This window comes from Cupressus sempervirens, chromosome 2 (genome assembly GCF_028749045.1).
Source record: "Cupressus sempervirens isolate cs-2001-9-10 chromosome 2, ASM2874904v1, whole genome shotgun sequence".
In the NCBI taxonomy this organism is placed as follows: domain Eukaryota; kingdom Viridiplantae; phylum Streptophyta; class Pinopsida; order Cupressales; family Cupressaceae; genus Cupressus; species Cupressus sempervirens.
The window spans coordinates 575,740,024-575,757,441 of NC_143119.1; the positions used below are offsets into that span (position 1 = coordinate 575,740,024).

The following is a 17,418-nucleotide window of genomic DNA, read 5'->3' on the forward strand; positions in this document are numbered from 1 at the left end:
CAAGGGATGCTCATGTTGAAGGGGGCAAAGATTTTCAATTAGAGGAATTTTACGGGGCTGAATTCCTTGGAAGAGAGGGATTTTGCCAAGACTTGATTCTCCTTCAATTTTGACTCCTCTTTTCATCTTTAAACTTCTTCAACCTTCAGCATTTGCCTTCCTCCTTCATGGATCATCTCCCCTCTTGATTTGAACATTCGATTTGCAACAAGGTCTATCTTCAGTATAGGGGCAAAGGTTTTGGTGAGAGAGGGAAGATCAAGGGCATAATTCCTCGGATTAGAGAAATTTTGACATCTTTTCATGCCCCTTTCTTGCTTAAAGAAAATCTGGTCAATTTCCCTCTCCACATAGTTATTTCAACCTCCTATCACCACTTTTCAATCCTCACAACTTGGGTGTTCGACATCATGAAGGAAAATGATCCTTTTCATTGGTAGACATTTCAAAAGTTGAGGAATTTTTGTGGGTGGAATTACCAAGATCATAGGAATTCCGGTACTCATCATATGCTGTCACTCTTCAAAACTCTTCTTCTACCTTCCCAATTTCATCATTTCAATTGCCTTGATCATCAATTTTTTAATCCTCAAAACTTGGTACACAATTCTCCTCAGAGGTTGTTTTCACTTGGGTGTAGGTTTAGAAATAGAAGAATTTCCCTTGGGTGGAATTCTCGGGCTGAGAGGAATATTACCGCCCCTTGTTTTCTTCATCTAGACTTGGTTAATTTTTTAAAGCTCTGAGGGGGAAGTGATTTATATAAAATATAACATTTAAGTATAAGATAGCTTACACTCTAAGTTATATTTTATATAAATAGTGTTAGGATGTTTGAGATAGCTTTCAACTTCATAGACTTTATAATAAAGATTCTAGTTTTAGGGAGTTACCAAAAAATTCCAGACTTAGCTGAATTTCAGGATTCAACACGCCTTCAACAGTGTTACCTCTCATAAACTTTCCTGACTTTTTAAGGTTAAATTTTTAAGGTTAAATTGAAGTTAGAAAAAGGATTTTTTAATGATTCCAACTCATTTCATAACAAATCACTTGGTTTTAACTTCCTACCCTTGATTATGTTAGTCCAACTCTCACTCACATCCCAGGCAGACTTGACTTCCTAGACAAACCTGACTTCCCAGTAGGCCAAAATTACCCAAACTCATCTCTTAGAATTGGAGACTTGAAAATTCCTACCACATAAGACCACCTAAGAGCATGTAAAAGTGCTACTCCTTCTACTAAAGCAAAAAGAGGGGGTCCCCATTTGTAATGGGTTATGGGTTGAAAATCTTACAACAATTCTCTATGTAATTTATTTTGTATTTTATACATTATGCTTATTATAGAATCACAATAAACATTTGACAAATTCTCTAGGTGTATTATGCATTCTTTGTTAAAATCTTCTATTAGATTTTCTGTTTGGGATGTGCTACACTAGATACAATAGGATGATCCATTATATTCTATTACAAAAATTTGACCATTTATTTTATAATTGCTTTTTGTCATTTGTATGGTGCATTATTTACAGGTTTTTGTCAAGCTTCTTAATTTTGCATTTTGCTATTGTTGGGTTTAAAGGGAGGATTTTTCATTCTTATTCAAAAGTGACTTTCTTGTTGGTTTGATAAGTGGCTTATTTGTCGATCTCAAAAAAATATTAGTATTTTCAGCTGAAATACATCAAAAGCTTTATGTTTCAATAAATTTTGATCAGCGATTTTGTAAAACTTTAAAGAGCTGTGCCATCATTAAAAATGTAACATTTAGTTGATTAATAATTCGTTGTCCTTTAAAATAGCCATTTTACTTATATTTTGAAATAAGCTCTACTTATAGTATTTGGAGAAATGCTGAATGCAGGTATTTACGTTAATTATGCCAATGGCTGTATCGTTATCATTACTAGAAATAGATGTCAAGCAAGCCTTCTCTAATGCAGGTATGTTACAAAGTATGCTTGAGTCTACTTTCTTATTTTTGTGAACTAAATAACATTTATCCAAGTTCAATTTACCAAGGCATATGGCATGAACTTTAACTCTATCAATGTAGTACATAAATTATCTTCCTAGTTTATTGTGATCGGCAAGGTTATTTCTCAACAATCAATAGGTTTCAATAGTTGTTAGTTTGCGTTAACTGTTTGCCATCTAATAAATACTTTTGTTGGTAACATGTTTGTGGACTGCAATTGAGGAATTCCTGAATTATATAATAATATCTCCTAAAGGTAGTCTTACTCGGATTACTGTTGTCAGTTAGCATTGATTTTTGCTTTACCATAGTGTTTACTCTGCATATTATTCTAGTAGTATTATGTTTATACTTGTGTGACTATATAGTTATGTTTTTGCCAAGGGAAAAGTACATTTTCCAAACAAATAATAGTTAGCTTGCTCATTGAAAGTTCGATTTATAACATTTCAGTGTGCATACAATGTTCTTACATTTATTCATAAAAATAAAATTCTGATGAGATATTTGTTGGGTGGATATTTTGCTACCGATAGTTTGTATTACTTCTATCGTAAAACAGGAAGGCCAGCCACAACGTGTGAGACAAAGTCTCTCCCATCTTAAAGGGAAGGCTCCCCTTTCTCACTGTTACTTGGATCAATTCAAGGTGAGCAAGAAGCTTAGAGATACTAAAAGGGGTGTTACTTATATTCTTTCCACTTTTTTTAGGAAAGAATCCACTAACTGGTGGAGTAGGTAATGGGCAAGATGGATCTCTCACTACACTTCTATCTTTAAATTGGAAAGTGATACTGATAAACTCAAATCGACTAACAGGCTGATTGTAAGCATAACAACTTAGATCTATGTCTATTTTTCTACACTATAAGAATGACTATGGAGCTCATAGACTCCTATGCAATCTTTCAAAGATAAATCCATACTATTGTGTCACATAGACTTCGAGAAGTAGATGCTTTCTAAATTTTTAACCTACAAGTTATTTCTGCACATGGACATGAAAATAACTGAGTCTAATAAGCTGTGTGAATTAAAGAAAGCAACACAAATAGCAGACACAACTTCCAACTTATGTCACCACAATCCTTTCCAGACACAACTTTGAAGCAAGATTGTTTCTTCTACTCACTTTGCTCCAAATACAAATAAAATTGATATGAACTAAAGATAGCAATACAAATTGCAGTCACAAGTTCCAATTTGTACCACCCCAATTGTTTCTAGACATAGCTTTAAAACAAATTGTTTCTTCTATTCTCCTCTCTTTCAAACTTGTACAACAAATCACAATTATGCTTGTACAAATCTTGCAAAGCTTTCTTGTTTATAAAAAGATGATTATTTACAATGAAGGCATGCCTTTATATAGGCAAAGGAGTGAGAGAAAAGAAGAGAAAAAGGTGGGAGAAACTCAATCGCCTTGACTAAATCAGAATGGAAAGAAGACTTATTCAATTACCTTTCTTAAGGCATGTGGAATTTGATTGCATGCATGTCAGTTACATGCAACATGTCTTTTGAGCTACAAACAAAATAAAGAAAATGCTGAAACCACTGAAGCTATCGGGAATAACTGTATTTTGAGCAACTGCATTCACTTTGATAACTTTGGTGTTGCATCTTTTGATAGCCTTTTGATTCTCTTTGATGAATTTTCATATTCTGGAGTTTCTTGTATTTTGAAAACTTTCGCAATGATGTCCTGATGTAAACTCAAATCAACTTGCCTATCATCTTTAATTGTTTTTAAATTTTTTTTGAAACAAAGTGATTGGGGCATTCCCGCACGAACTTAGATTCTAGGGAAGCCATCAGGAGAGTGGAGACCAAAAGAATATTGCTTCTTTTGATTCGAAGCATGTCTTCTTGACATGATGTCTCTATTCTTTGAAGAATTTTTGAAATATATTAACTTCAAGAGTTCACTGCAACATGAGAAGTTGAAAGAGTGAAAACATCTTTCAATGGGATTGAATCCATGAGGGTTTCAAGATTTGGACATGTGAGTGAACAATTTTTCCTTTTAATATTCCCAATTAATTCTTGACTCTATTCCACATATGAGGACAAACTAAAACACCAACAAATGAGTTTCTTTATTAGAAAACTAAAACACCAAGTGCAGCTCCCTCACTTAAAAGGTATTGCTATTAACTCTTATTTTGGAAGAATAATTTATGAGAATACTTCTAATCGGAAAGTATAAGGTAATAACATTCAACTCAAAAAAATGAAAAGAATATGCAGATTAAAGAACCATTCAAATTTCACTATAACAATAAACCACATGACTAATTACTATAATGAAATCACCAAGATTGGTTAACTTCTACTAACTCATCTCTATCACTTTGGATCAGAAGAATTTCATACCATGAAAAGAGAATCAACTCAGATATCATTCATTTCCATTAGAAGACGAGCAACACACATTCATAAACCACAAGATTTATTGCACAAATGATTCATAATAAGATAAGATAAGATAATAATATTAATGTCCAAGAAAAAACCAGAAAGGTTTATGGGACATACAACAAAATAACCGACCCCACCAGAAACACCAAAACGGTGTCGAAAAAGAAACAAAACAAGATAGAGGACCAAGAAACACAAGGTAAGGACTATGAATCCTTCTTTGGTACAAAGTAATCAGAAACAAAAGGATATAACTGAGGGCGATCCAAAGTCCTAGATCTACGCTGAGGCCCATTGGAGGAGGGTCGCTACTTGAAAAGAATGGTACAATGCCTAATTGGTCTAGGAGTAGTGCTGAAAGGCCTTTGAACACCCCGTGACGGAGACAAGGGCGAGTAAAAGGCGTTAATGAGCTGGTTCGAAGTGTGGATTTGAGACGTAGCTAATTGAAGGGTATGCTCATGAAGTTGGGTGGCCTCTCGAAGATAAAGTGCAAGACACCTCTGATCATCATAGCAGAACTCAGAAAGGGAGAAACAATCCTTGAAAAGACAATAAAATCTCCTTCTAATCTCATAGTAGATAGGGCAACGAAATAAGAAATGGGTCTCAGACTCAACCTTTGCCAATGTACACAATCTACAAACCTGATCCTCTCTAGCCATATGGTGATCAGTCCAGATTCGAAGATGATGAGAACCAAGTCTGAAGGAGCCCAAAGGGAATGACACCAACGACGATAGAGATAAGTAGGCCGCACAATAATACTATTCTAAATCTCAAGAAATGCTCTGCATAAAAAGCCATCTTAGGACATAATCCCCCAAGAGGATTACTCCAAGTAGTGATAATGTACTGTCTATAGATATCCTACCTAACATTGTCGTTCAACTCCTGACGAGAGGGGAGGAGATGAGCAGGAGCATCTAGTGAGAACTAGTAAAGAGGGCGATGATCAATGTCAATCTTGATCAAACCCAATAGAGAAGTGGCAAGGGCATATCAACAACGAGATCTAGTGGAAATGTAAGATCTCCTAATCTGAATAGAAGAACAGTATGCAAGATAAGAGTATTTGTGATGGTCAACATCAGAGTCCATGAAACCTCGAAGCCGATGGAGAAACCAAATCAAGTCAAAAATGGTCGAAAGCCTAAATGGATGAGCTCCAAACTTTGCTAAAACAATATTGCGGGGGATGAGTTTGTGACATCTAATGATGCACCGTAAAAATAACGTTTGAACACGCTCAATAGAAGCCCAATTAGAAGCAAGAAGACAAGGCCCCCAAATCACCGAACCATAAAGAATAGTTGGTTTGACCAATGAGTCCAAAAGGGACAAATTGGATGAAATATCTTGAAAATAATGCCTAAAACACTGTCTCAATCATGGCTAGAGACCCCATACCCTCACTAATCCTGGATTGAATAGCTGGTCTCAAACTGAAGCAAGGTCCTGAAAACTTAACACCGAGATAAATGTATGAAGAAGTGATCTCAACCTCCTGACCCTGGAAAGGAAATGAAGATGAGAGGTCTTTAGGCAGTTAAAAATCATCACACGAGTCTTAGCCAGATTAACAAGCTGACGCTGATTACAGAAAGAGGCCAAACCATCTAAGAGTTTCTGTAAATTGTCCGGAGAAGAGGCTAGGAGAACAATATCATCTGCAAAAAGGAGAATGGATATCAACACTTGATGTAAATAACAACTGTCACCTGGATGAGAGGAGTTGACAAGAAAATCCTCGAGCTCGTCAATATACAACCCAAATAGAGTAGGAGAAAGAGGGCAACCTTGTTTCACGCTAATGGTGCTCTAAATCGGATCCGAAAAACTCTCCGGAGTCCTAAGCCTACCAGTCACCTTCTTCTTCAGTCTCATAATAGTAGTTAAAAGCATATCCGAGATCCCAATCTTACAAAGTCTTTGAAATAAGGCCACCCTAGGAAAAAAATCAAACGCCTTTCGAAAATTTGCAAAATAGCAATAGACTTTCTCCAAGTGATGCCTAGCCTCCTCAATAATAGCCCACAGAGTGAAGATATGATCCATAGTCTTATAGTCAGTACGAAAACCAACCTGCCCATTAGCTTGGCAACCTTTCCTATCTAGCTCAACGGATAAAATGGTGTTCAGAGCAATAGCATAAATTTTGGCAAAGGTATGCCCGATCATGATAGTCCTATAGCTTACCTGGGTCTGAAGCAGGTCCATACTTATGTATAGGATAAATCACATGCCTCGACCATGTCGCAAGAAAACTAGTGCAAACAACTCTATTAAAGAGTGTAGGAAGATATGAACCAAGAACCAAAGCACCAAGTTTGAAAATTTTTGTCTGGAAACCATCCTCATCCGCAGCTCTACTACATCTCATGGATCTATTGGCCTCAAGGATGCTAGAGGAAGTGAACAGATGATAGAAAGGAGGCGAAATGGAATGAAGGGAGGGCTGACAATGAAATGGTATGGGAAGTCAAGGATGGAGGACGTAGGGCAACACCGAGGGAAAAGGGTGCGCCTAAAGCTTTAGGGATTTTGGATAAGAGTGGAGCAAAGGAATCTACACTAAGAAGAAGCAAAAGAATGCTTCTTATGGTGAAGGAAACAAAGATTGGAAACACGCTAGTGGGCAAAGTCAGGGGAGTGAGTCTCAAAGGCGGAACAAACAAATCGATGAAAAGCTTTACAATCATCATCAAACCATTTATTCATAGGGTAAATATTTTGGCACTTAGATCTGAGAGGAGGGGGGCGGTGAGGGATAGAAGAGCAGACTTTCGTAAAATTTCATATATCTATTGAATCATATATCATTTCAAACAGATCTAAAAAGCAAAACATAAAACGTAAGTTTATTTGTCCAAACAAAGAGCCCACCCTCTTAAAGTCACAAAAACATATTCAAATAGCCACGTCAGGGATCCACAATTCAATTTAGATAAGTAATTGCTCCTGGAGTCAGTAAACCATCATTAGTTTGAGCATAAGTTTTAAAAATAACTAACTAAAATAAGAAAACACCCTATTGGCCATTAGCCTCTACATCCCTAGATAATTGCCAGCTGTGGTCCACCTGCTTCTTTCCATTCCTTGTGTGCAGCCATGAATCCGATCAGTTCCTTTTGCTGTGGCACTCCTAGGTGTTCCAACCTCAACGTCCTATGTCCTTCACCCTACGAACATGGTCCATTTTCCTTTCATGTGCCTCTAGGTGGTCTTTGCAGATGATCATCATGGAGTCCACTCAAGCAATAATAGTGAAATCTTTTACAAACATTTCTCTGATTTCCTTCATAATTTTCATCTTATCTTGGAAGGATGCCAATATTTCTTTGGTTCCTCAGTTAGGCTGATCCTCATTTTTCATAATCCTGACATCAATGCATTTGATGTCATTATCCACGATCTACCTGAGGCACTCCATTTGTTTCAAGAGCTTGGATGTTTCATCTAGGCCCTTTTCAATGACTACATTCCTCCATTCCAAGTTGGCCCTTGCCACAAACAGGAAATCTGCATTGATGCCAACATTTGGTTTTTTGCCGCGAATTTAGCTACACTGTAAGCTTGAACCTCACAGATTTGGATGATATATTCATCCCATTTAACTTTCTTTGCCTCCCCTGCATTGAGTTCGGATTCTAGGTCAGCAATCATTTTGTCTACCCGTGCCCTAGTTTTAGTGAAATCGGAAATATAGTTCACTCTATTGGCCATTACTAAGTCTACTCAATGATTGAATACCTTGGCAACAGATCTATCTGTCTTCATCTGGTCTAAAAACTTTTGATTGGAAGGGATGTGACGTCCACTATAGTAGTAGTACCTTGCAAGGGCAATGCATTGGGATTTTGAAGAGCATGAATGTACTCAACCATCAACCACATGGATTGTTGTAAATCCCTCTTATCCTTCCAGTTCAAATCTTTCCAAATCTTGTGGTGGCATCAAAAATTTTCATGTCTATTGCCCTAGTCGAGAGACCATGATCAGTTCTTTCTACTATGTAATCTTGTGATAGTATTTCATCTAGACTCTTATCATTGGTTGGTTTGTATACACCTGCTACCCAATGCCCAGTTTTCTCATCTAATTTGAGCATAGCTTCAACTTTGGGCTTCTTACTTTTAGCTGTTTTACCCAAGCATTAGTTGATCATATCTCCTACTGGAAATGTCACAAACAGTATGCTCCTCTTTTTGCTGATCGAAAGGTTGAACCAATTAGTTGTGGAGGAATTACCTTTGGTCTTACGCGTTTGGGGCTCTGAAGGGTTTCAATAGCCACTACACTTGAACTCATAACATTAGCATCATCGATTGCTCGCTTGTTCCCCTGATCCATGGCTTCCATAGGATTTTTTGCAAAAGATTCTGCTATCGGTTTTCCTTGTCCTGTTCCTTGTCCAAGTCTCTGTATCCCTTTTCTACACCTTTTTCCTATGGCTCTGTGAACGGGTAACCCGCTATGAAGGTTAAATTTGAATTGGCTAAACTAGAACTAGTTGAAGCTATCTGAGGGAGTTGTTACGTTCCCTTCAATTTTAATCGTCTTTTCTCTTTGAGCCACTCTTTAGTTCTTTTTAATGACAGGAAGAGTTCTTGCATGTAAGTCATCTTTCTCCGGCTTGTCCCAATCTAGCTTGTTTTGCAAATTTTGGATCTATTACTTCATCTTCAACTTCTTCAATCCTAGAAATCTTCATTGGTAGTTTGAACTATGTGATTTGTTTCAAAGTGAACTTGGACCACCACCTCTTTCTTACTTCGAAATCGTCTTCACAATCTGCCCAATAATCTTCCACATGAGGTTCATGGGAAAATGAGGGGCCAAGTTCAAATTGAGAGTGGGCAAAACCTTTACAATCCAATTTAGGCCAGGCCAAGTAGGGCTTTAAGTTCAGCCTCTAGTTTGAAAGCATCTTGAATGCTCTTGCAACGATAGTGGCCCAATTCATTAGGAAAGACAAATCCAAAACCTCTCCTGCAATTCTTGTTTGCATCAACTTGTTGACATATCTCAATCAACACATATCTGCCTAAATGGTATTTGGGCAACTTTAGTGGTGTCCCTTGAAATTCGCCAACCCTTAAATATGTGAATTTAGAAAATTGCACAAAGAAACTACCATAAATTGTGATTAGTTGAAAACTTCTTCAAACAACCTTTTATTTTTCTTCCCATGCAGTTCAAAAACTAGCTTAGCCAGAAATGTGTCCTGTACCCTCCAATTTTTTTCAGATTTTCTTTCCTTTTGCAGCAGAGGGTAGTATTATAGATAGTCATGTTACTAGTCCAGACTTGGTGAGGCAAGCCTTCCCACTCTCTGCTACAAGCTAAAATGTAAAACAAGTAAGATGACATGTAAAAGCTAGCAGTTCTAGATACTTGTGAAAGTTCCTCAGGAAGCTCGTCTACAGTAATTTCAGCCTAGTCAATATATTTAACATTGCCCAAAATAGTATGAATGAAGAAATACATCCAGTTTACCCATAGAAAGGCTCTCTCGTTTCCCTTATCTTGATGAACAAAACGATAATATTTCTGATTTCTAGAATTCTGTGTTCTCTAGTTAAAGGCCGCGACAGATGGGAACTACCCTTTTTTGGCTTCAATAACCAATTCTTAGCAATGACACTGTTGTTGTCTTTGGCATTGATAGTAAACTGTGAATATGATAGGCTTATTGTTCAATCCTTATGTCATGACCCCTATACTGTTCATTTGTTGTAATTCCGATAAATAAATTTGTCTTTTATAATTCCTTGTGTTTTATTTATCAAGCATTATTTAAATATATTTCAAGTGTTTTGTTTTAATTTAATATAATGAATTTTGCGATTATTTAACGAATGTATAATGGGATCTTGATGAAGGTACTTGGTTGAAATAATTGTCGTGATTAAATAAAATTATTATTATTTTTTCTTTTATCGTGTTTTGTTTTTGTTCAAAAGTGCTGAAGTCATTGTGTTTGTTTTTCTAGTGTACATATATATATAAGGAAATGTTATTTTATTTTGTTTTGGTATTATTGAAATGTTAATTAAATAAGGTGGTGTTTGGTTTAAAAACATTTAATATTGTTTGTTTTTGTTTATATATCAAGTGTCGACCACGAAAATTGTATAGTCGAATTTAAAATCAATTAAAAAAAAACAACAAAGCTTTTATAAAATACCTTTAAAATATAGAACTAAGTTTTCAATTAAAATATCGGGGGGGCACATAACGTGAGACATCTAATGTAATGCACAAAAAGTTCGAAATATAAATGTAATGCACATAGCATTAAAAGTTTATGAAATATAAATATAATGCATTTAATACTTGGTCGACTGAGCCATTTTTCAAACCACGGGAATGGGCATTTTACGTCTCGAAGAGAAAGCGCTGGATACATGAAAACTGGAGCAGAGATGTGTCGACCCAAGAGGAAAAGGGTGATCACGTGGACGCTACAGGTGTGGCCTCTCTTGAAACTAGCAACGTGGACGCCTGGGAAAGATGTGAATCAGACCTAGGTCGACCACAAAAGGGCAGCACGAGTATGGAAAGAGTTGAGGTTTGGCCGCCACAAAATGGGGATAAAAAGAAGCAAGTCGTTCTCTTGACAGGGATAGAGGAGAATACTTATCAGAAATCTGAGACAAACAGGAAAATCTGAACCATGTTTATATTTCTAATCTAACATCTCAGCCATAGACAGAATTTGCAGTAAAGAGAAGAAAAATGTGAAGAGTGAAGAAGTAGCTGTTTGGTAGCATAGTACAGAAAATTGCAAGCTCTTCCCTTTTCTCATTTCAAACTCATTCAGTTTCATCAGGTATGCAAAATCTTATTTGAAAAAAAACTTGTTCTTTCAAAGTTATCTAGGTGAGTGATGAGAATAAGAGAAGAGAACGTAATTAATTATGTTATGTTCATTATTTGGTAAGGAAGTCTTATAGTGGTGTTACAGCTGAATATAATGTTAGGGAAGTCTTAGTTGTGTTGAAGATATACGTACACATATATTGTGATGGACTTAGACAGTTCATTTTCAATTTACATTACAGTTGGAGTGACCTTCTGTACTTAATATCCAGTATAAACAGCAAGATAGCTAAAGTGTTTTAATTTATTTATTTATCAAATCTCAACACTAAAAACAAGTAATTTATTGATGTTTGATGAAGTCTGGAAAACTAGATGAATTGCTAGGAAATATCATGCATGTTTTCTAGTTTTTATTTTATCTGTATAAATATTAGTTTCTTACAAAACATCTTGCAATCAAAATTCTACTAAGGTTCCAATAAGAAAAGACACAGAATGGGAAACTAGTATGTTTGCTGCAGTCAAGTTTAAGAGTCTTAACTGGAAAATCTCTCTCTGTTGGCTTTACTAATAGCATGATAGCCTGTGATAAACTTTATCTCTGCAAATAAAATTATCAGTTATTATAGATCTTGAAAAGAAAGACAAAAAAAAACTTAGGTAGACAAACCTTATTCTTTTGTGCAAACTTAAGACTTAGAGCCTACTTGCAGTATAGGCATAGTACGTTATCTTCAGCATAGTATGTTTCAACTATTGGGAAGTTCCTTACTTACAATAACTAACCAAGTGAGAGACTTAGGCACATACGCATAGGTGAGCGTTATATGAACCAACTAAGTTCTCTGGAAACTAACTTTATGCATAACATGATGGAAACTATAATTGCTGCCTGATTCGCCTTACTAGGTGTACGACGTTGAAGAACTACTTGGAAACAAGAAAACCCCACAAGGGTCGTCTCCACAGTAGTTACATCAAACTTAGAACAAACAGAACTACATATCGGTAGTGAGTGCGTGTTCCATTGATATCTTGATCCCGTGGATACGGGTATGTAGGCAGCCTGGACGGTGAAGAATACCTCCTGAGCACAGATACTCTGGACATAGGTGTGGTAGATTCTTGATTCACAACAATTAATAATTTATTCAAAAGCTTAGGTAATAGAAACCTTGGAAACAAAAGAAAAATATAAATTAAGTTAAGATTCTCAGGAAGGTACCTATACCTGGCCGGATGCCCGAAACCCGAGAAGGGGTATAGGACTTAGTAATTTACTCGGTGGCCACACACCTGGCAAAAGGCCCGAAATCCAAGGAAAGGTGTAGGTCTTTTGGTAACACTAAACCTTGCAAGGAACCTTGGCTCAGACATAGGCAGTCTGTGTAACTTCCTGCAAGCCACCCGGACCCGGATTGGTCCCGAAGGGTGAAAGACTCTGATCAGAGCAATATTTATTTCTGCCTATATAATAACCCATCTCGGTAAGATGGAGGTACGGAATCATGGTCACTTATTTGTCAACCTACCCATATGAGTAGAGGTATGACCATAGATGGCCACTTACAATGCTTAAGTGTCTATCTTGCTGAGATAAAACTTCTCCTGAGCAAAACAAAAAAAAAAGTACCTAAAACTCAACTAATGAAATGGGCTATCTTAATGAGTTATCTTCCTTAATACTTCTTAATTTATTTTTAGGAACTGAGGGTCCTTACACCTTATACACCTCCTTTGGCGAATTTCTTAAGGCTGCCATGACTGTGATGCAATTTACATACACCAGAACATTATTGCGGTGAGTCCTAATACATCTCTCAGCAACGTCATATTTTTCGTACATTCTAGCACTAACTCAGGATAGAGAATAGCTTCAAGGAACCCACCGGCTTGTACTAACCCACTTGTAGAAACCTTTTCAGCTATAGACCCAAGTTGGGGTTTTTCAGACCTAGACACTACCCTTTCAATTTCTTCATCAATCAGTGCGATATCCCCTAATTTTGGGAAGAAACTCATCAAGGACACAAATTTCTTTTCTTTAGGCAACTTGCGATGTGGGGTAGCCATGGGAATTCACAGGTCTTAATTTTGCGTCACTAAATGGGGTACGAAAAAGAAACCAGATGAGTTTCTAAATTACGAAAAAGAAATAAAACAGAGGATTTGGGTAAGATATATAGACTAATCATGCTTGAATTTACGAAAAATCTCCTGATGCAAATACTGTTAGAATCTGATAAGATTAATAACCGAGAAAACTAGTGCAAAGAATAAATATCTAAACTATGAATGCAAATGATACAAAATCAAAATAGCATCATAGAGTGAGTCTCCAAGAGAGTAATGCAAATGCTGGAAGCAAAATAGCATTAAGAGGATGCAAAAAATAAGAGATGCAAATACAAGCTAGGTAGCATGCTTATATAGGCTAGGAAGAGGGAGGAGGTGGCAACACCAACCAATGAGGAGCAACCATCCATCGGATTAAAGATAGCAAAGTATCTTCCCAAGATAGCTAATGGATGCTCACATGTAGGAAGGTGACACCTCACAACCATTCACCTAATAAGACATGCTTTATTAACCTAAGCGAGATTATTAAAAGTGTAGGAAAAACCTAGCAAAATAGGAAAAATAAAAAACTACACTAACAAATACTACCTCGCCACTTCCTTTAACTTGAAGAAAACACAGCGAGCTTACCTCATTCATATAATCATGACATTTTACCATAAAAGGGATTTATGATAGCTCAGGTTTGGGCAACATGCTCGCTGAATGATAGGGGAAAGTACTGATTTGATAGGCGTCATAATCTTTAATGAGGGAATTTACCTTTGCACATACTAAATCTTACTTTGCCGCCACCTTTTCCAATTATCATTTAACGTATCTCCTTTCACCTTTTTTGGAAGGAATTGAGTGTTCCCATACGCCTCGTGTCTATGAGCGACTAGCTGTAAACTTGTGAACTTCGAACCTTTAAACCATGAAAAAATCGGTTCAGAGTTCAAGTTCCATCCACTGGTGATATTGGAACATGGTGCTCAACAAACCTGACTCATAACAATCCTAACAGAATTTTGTTTTATAGAACTTTGAACCCAAACTAGCATGACACAAGGTGCAAAGCTCAACTCCACTTTAAAAGTGCCAGGGTCGACTTAGTGATCAAGAAACTTCATGTCGGATGAATAAAACATGCAAGGATGAAAACATGAATGTTGAACTTTGAATCAAGTGGTTCAATGGTTCAAGTTCAACATTTGAGTTCGATGCAAGATAAAACAAGGTAGAGTACTACGACATGAAGTAAGGGGTGACTTTGAACCTTTGAACCTTGAACTAATAAGGTTCAAGTTCAAGGTTCGGGATTCTGTGGAGGGTCCTTTATGTTAAATGAATTTTGAATAAAGGCCAAGATAAAAACATAGGCAACAGGAACTAATGGCTGATCCATGGAGATAAGTGTTCTCAGTATGATTCAGATACTTTTTGAACACTTGGATTAGCTGGAAATGACGTAGACAAATCATTTTTTGGGGATTTTTTTGTCCAAATCAGGTTTTTCTAGTTGGATTGCATACGGGCAAAATATGGCTTTTTGGCTTGAATGACTAAGAATGCAAGTAGATGTAGGTTGGGAGCATATGGATAGAAGACTTCGCGTTTTAAAATGAGAGTCTTCCCAAAATCAAGATTTAGAAATGAATTTATGTGTGGTTAAAACTCACTGTGTAATCGGGGTTTAAAAGTACGATTACATATTTGGGAAATGTGGAGTTGGGGAAATTTGGAAATGGAATGAATATGAAGGCTAGAAATGTGTAAAGATACTTGGATTCTTTGGGGAAAATTCCAACTTTTCCTTCATAAACAAACCCAAAAGAAACAACAAGCACACAAAAAGTATTTACAAAACAAAGAAAACAAAAGAAAACATACCTCTTGTTTTGATACAACTTGATAACTTTGAACACTTCAATCTTTTAAGAAATTATTGTTTTGGAAGAACCATTTTGTATTGCAAAGAATGAGAGTTTTGAACTTATTTATCAACTTAGAACAAAAACCTAAGGCTGCAGCTAAACAAATGGAAAGTAAATAGCAAAATAATGCATCAAATAAGCAACTAGAATAAGAAATGCAAAGAAAACCCAAATCTTACACTTACTTGGAGGGTAAAGAGTAAAAGTTAAAATGATCGAGGCTTTTGAAAATCTCTAATTCCCTGCCCCAAATCACACTGTTCATGTGCCATTGCATATGACATGCAAACCATCAAAGTGAAAATTGCACTTTTTGGGAGCATTTGCATATTTAAAAATGATGTATCTGCAAAGTATAAATGCATGCAAGTCAATTGCCCAACCAAAATCACATTGTTTATGGTGTCTTACATGTTGCATTGGGAGAAATTAGACCAAATTGGGCTTTTCCAGCCACGTTACATATTGCATATTGACCTTCTAGTGCAAATCGTGGTTTTTGTGTTGGTTTACATATTGCCTTCTCTATGCTAAGTGCAGATCACACTTTTTGTGCACTCTTACAAATTGGACTTAGAAGACAATATGCAGATTGGGCTTTTTGAAATGATTTGCATATTTAAAATAATGTGTAAATGGCAAGGAAAGAACAGTTCGGGCTTTTTCAGCCACTTTACACATTACATATGATGCTCATGTGTATAAGCGCACTTTTCAAAGTCATTTACATGTTACCTCTTTGCATAAATTGCCCATGTCTCAAACCAATCACACTTTTTGAGGGGTATTGCATATTGCATATACACGCAAATGAGCAACAAGATGAAAAGTACTGGTCCAAACACAGGTCAGTATACTAAGAGGGGGGTGAATAAGTATACTCACTAGATTCAACTTTTCACCTCATGTCACACTTCAAACTAGTCTACAGGTTTGTGCTAGCTACAACTTAACCAGTCAAGATTAAGTAAAAATGAAGAAAGTGAATATAACAACACATGGCATGATATTTATCTTGTGGAAACCCAACTAGGGTAAAAACCACTATGTGTGAGTCGATCCTCACAAAGGTTGCACTTTTGAAGTGCACATGGTCAAGAGCTTATCTCTATTAAAATATTCACAAAGATACTGTTAGGTGCCAGCTAATTAAGGGATTTTAATGAGACCTATTAAAGTCTTTCTCTGTTAGGAGCAACCTGGTTAAAGGACTTCTGAACACAAGTTAATGTGTCACCTTGTTATGGGATTTAATAAAAAGAGCCTATTAGGGCCCAACCTCTATAGGATTTACTGTTGTAGAGATTAGTTAAAAACATGGAACGATCTAACAAAGTAGCTACTATACTTAGCTTGAAAGTAGATCCTTCTTCAGCTCTTCTGACCTGCCTGGAACTATTCTCTGCCTTATATTGGCTTTGCAACCTTAGACACGATCACTTGTGCGCTTGGCTTTTCTTTCTCTTGCGCACAATCACACTTGTGCCATTTTAGCTCACTGGTTTCTCCTCAGCACATTCGCTAATTCTTTAGCTGTGATTTTTCTCTGTCACTTTTCTTTACACTTTGAGATTACACTTAGCTCGGCTCTCTTAGTTCTTTGGCTAATCACTTAGTAATCTAATCTTTTCTCTTTTGACTCTCTTCTTTTATACTTCACCTCTTGCTTGGCTTTGAAGCCCTAGTTTGCGAATTCAAAATTTGAGTTCTCACCCCTACTTCTAGCTTGACTTCCCGTTGTAGCAATGCATCACTCTTGTCAGATGTAGCATGTTTGTACAAGAGTCACGGGTGTCTTGTGTCCTCGATGGCTTGCTCTTGTTGGAAAGAATTCAAATTTGAATACTTTTCATTGTTCCTCGATATGCCAACCCATCATCATTAAGTGCAGTGCACTTCTACCTACTTTGTGATGTGGGAGTCACAGGTGTCCTGCTTCATGCATTCCTTGCTGACTCGGTCAAATCATCCTGTATGGTCACCAATCGATTTGGTTTCCTTTCTGCTTGGCATCCTTCTACACATTTTGTCTTCACTTAGCACACTTTGGGTCTCCTCTGTTATGGCCTCTGTTAGGCCTGCACTTATCTTTCTTCGATCACCCTTGTGAACTAGAGTCGCACATCCTAGATCAATGTGCCTTTCTGGTCGTTGCTCCCTACCAGTCTTAGTTCCTTCTTTTGCCTTG

At 36.7% G+C, this 17,418-nt stretch overlaps 1 protein-coding gene across 5 annotated transcripts in view; it reads left to right on the top strand.

Moving 5' to 3' along the window:
- The window catches only part of LOC149574737 (uncharacterized), a 170,635-nt gene that overhangs the window by 80,223 nt on the left and 72,994 nt on the right, over nucleotides 1–17,418 (top strand). For 4 of the 5 annotated variants that reach the window (XM_089814557.1, XM_089814556.1, XM_089814552.1 and 1 more), the window contains one exon: nucleotides 1,873–1,951. The exons of the other annotated variant lie outside the window; for it this stretch is intronic. In XM_089814557.1, the coding sequence (XP_089670683.1) occupies nucleotides 1,873–1,951 (79 nt within the window). The remainder of the gene's footprint in view (nucleotides 1–1,872; nucleotides 1,952–17,418) is intronic. 5 annotated transcript variants of the gene reach the window in all.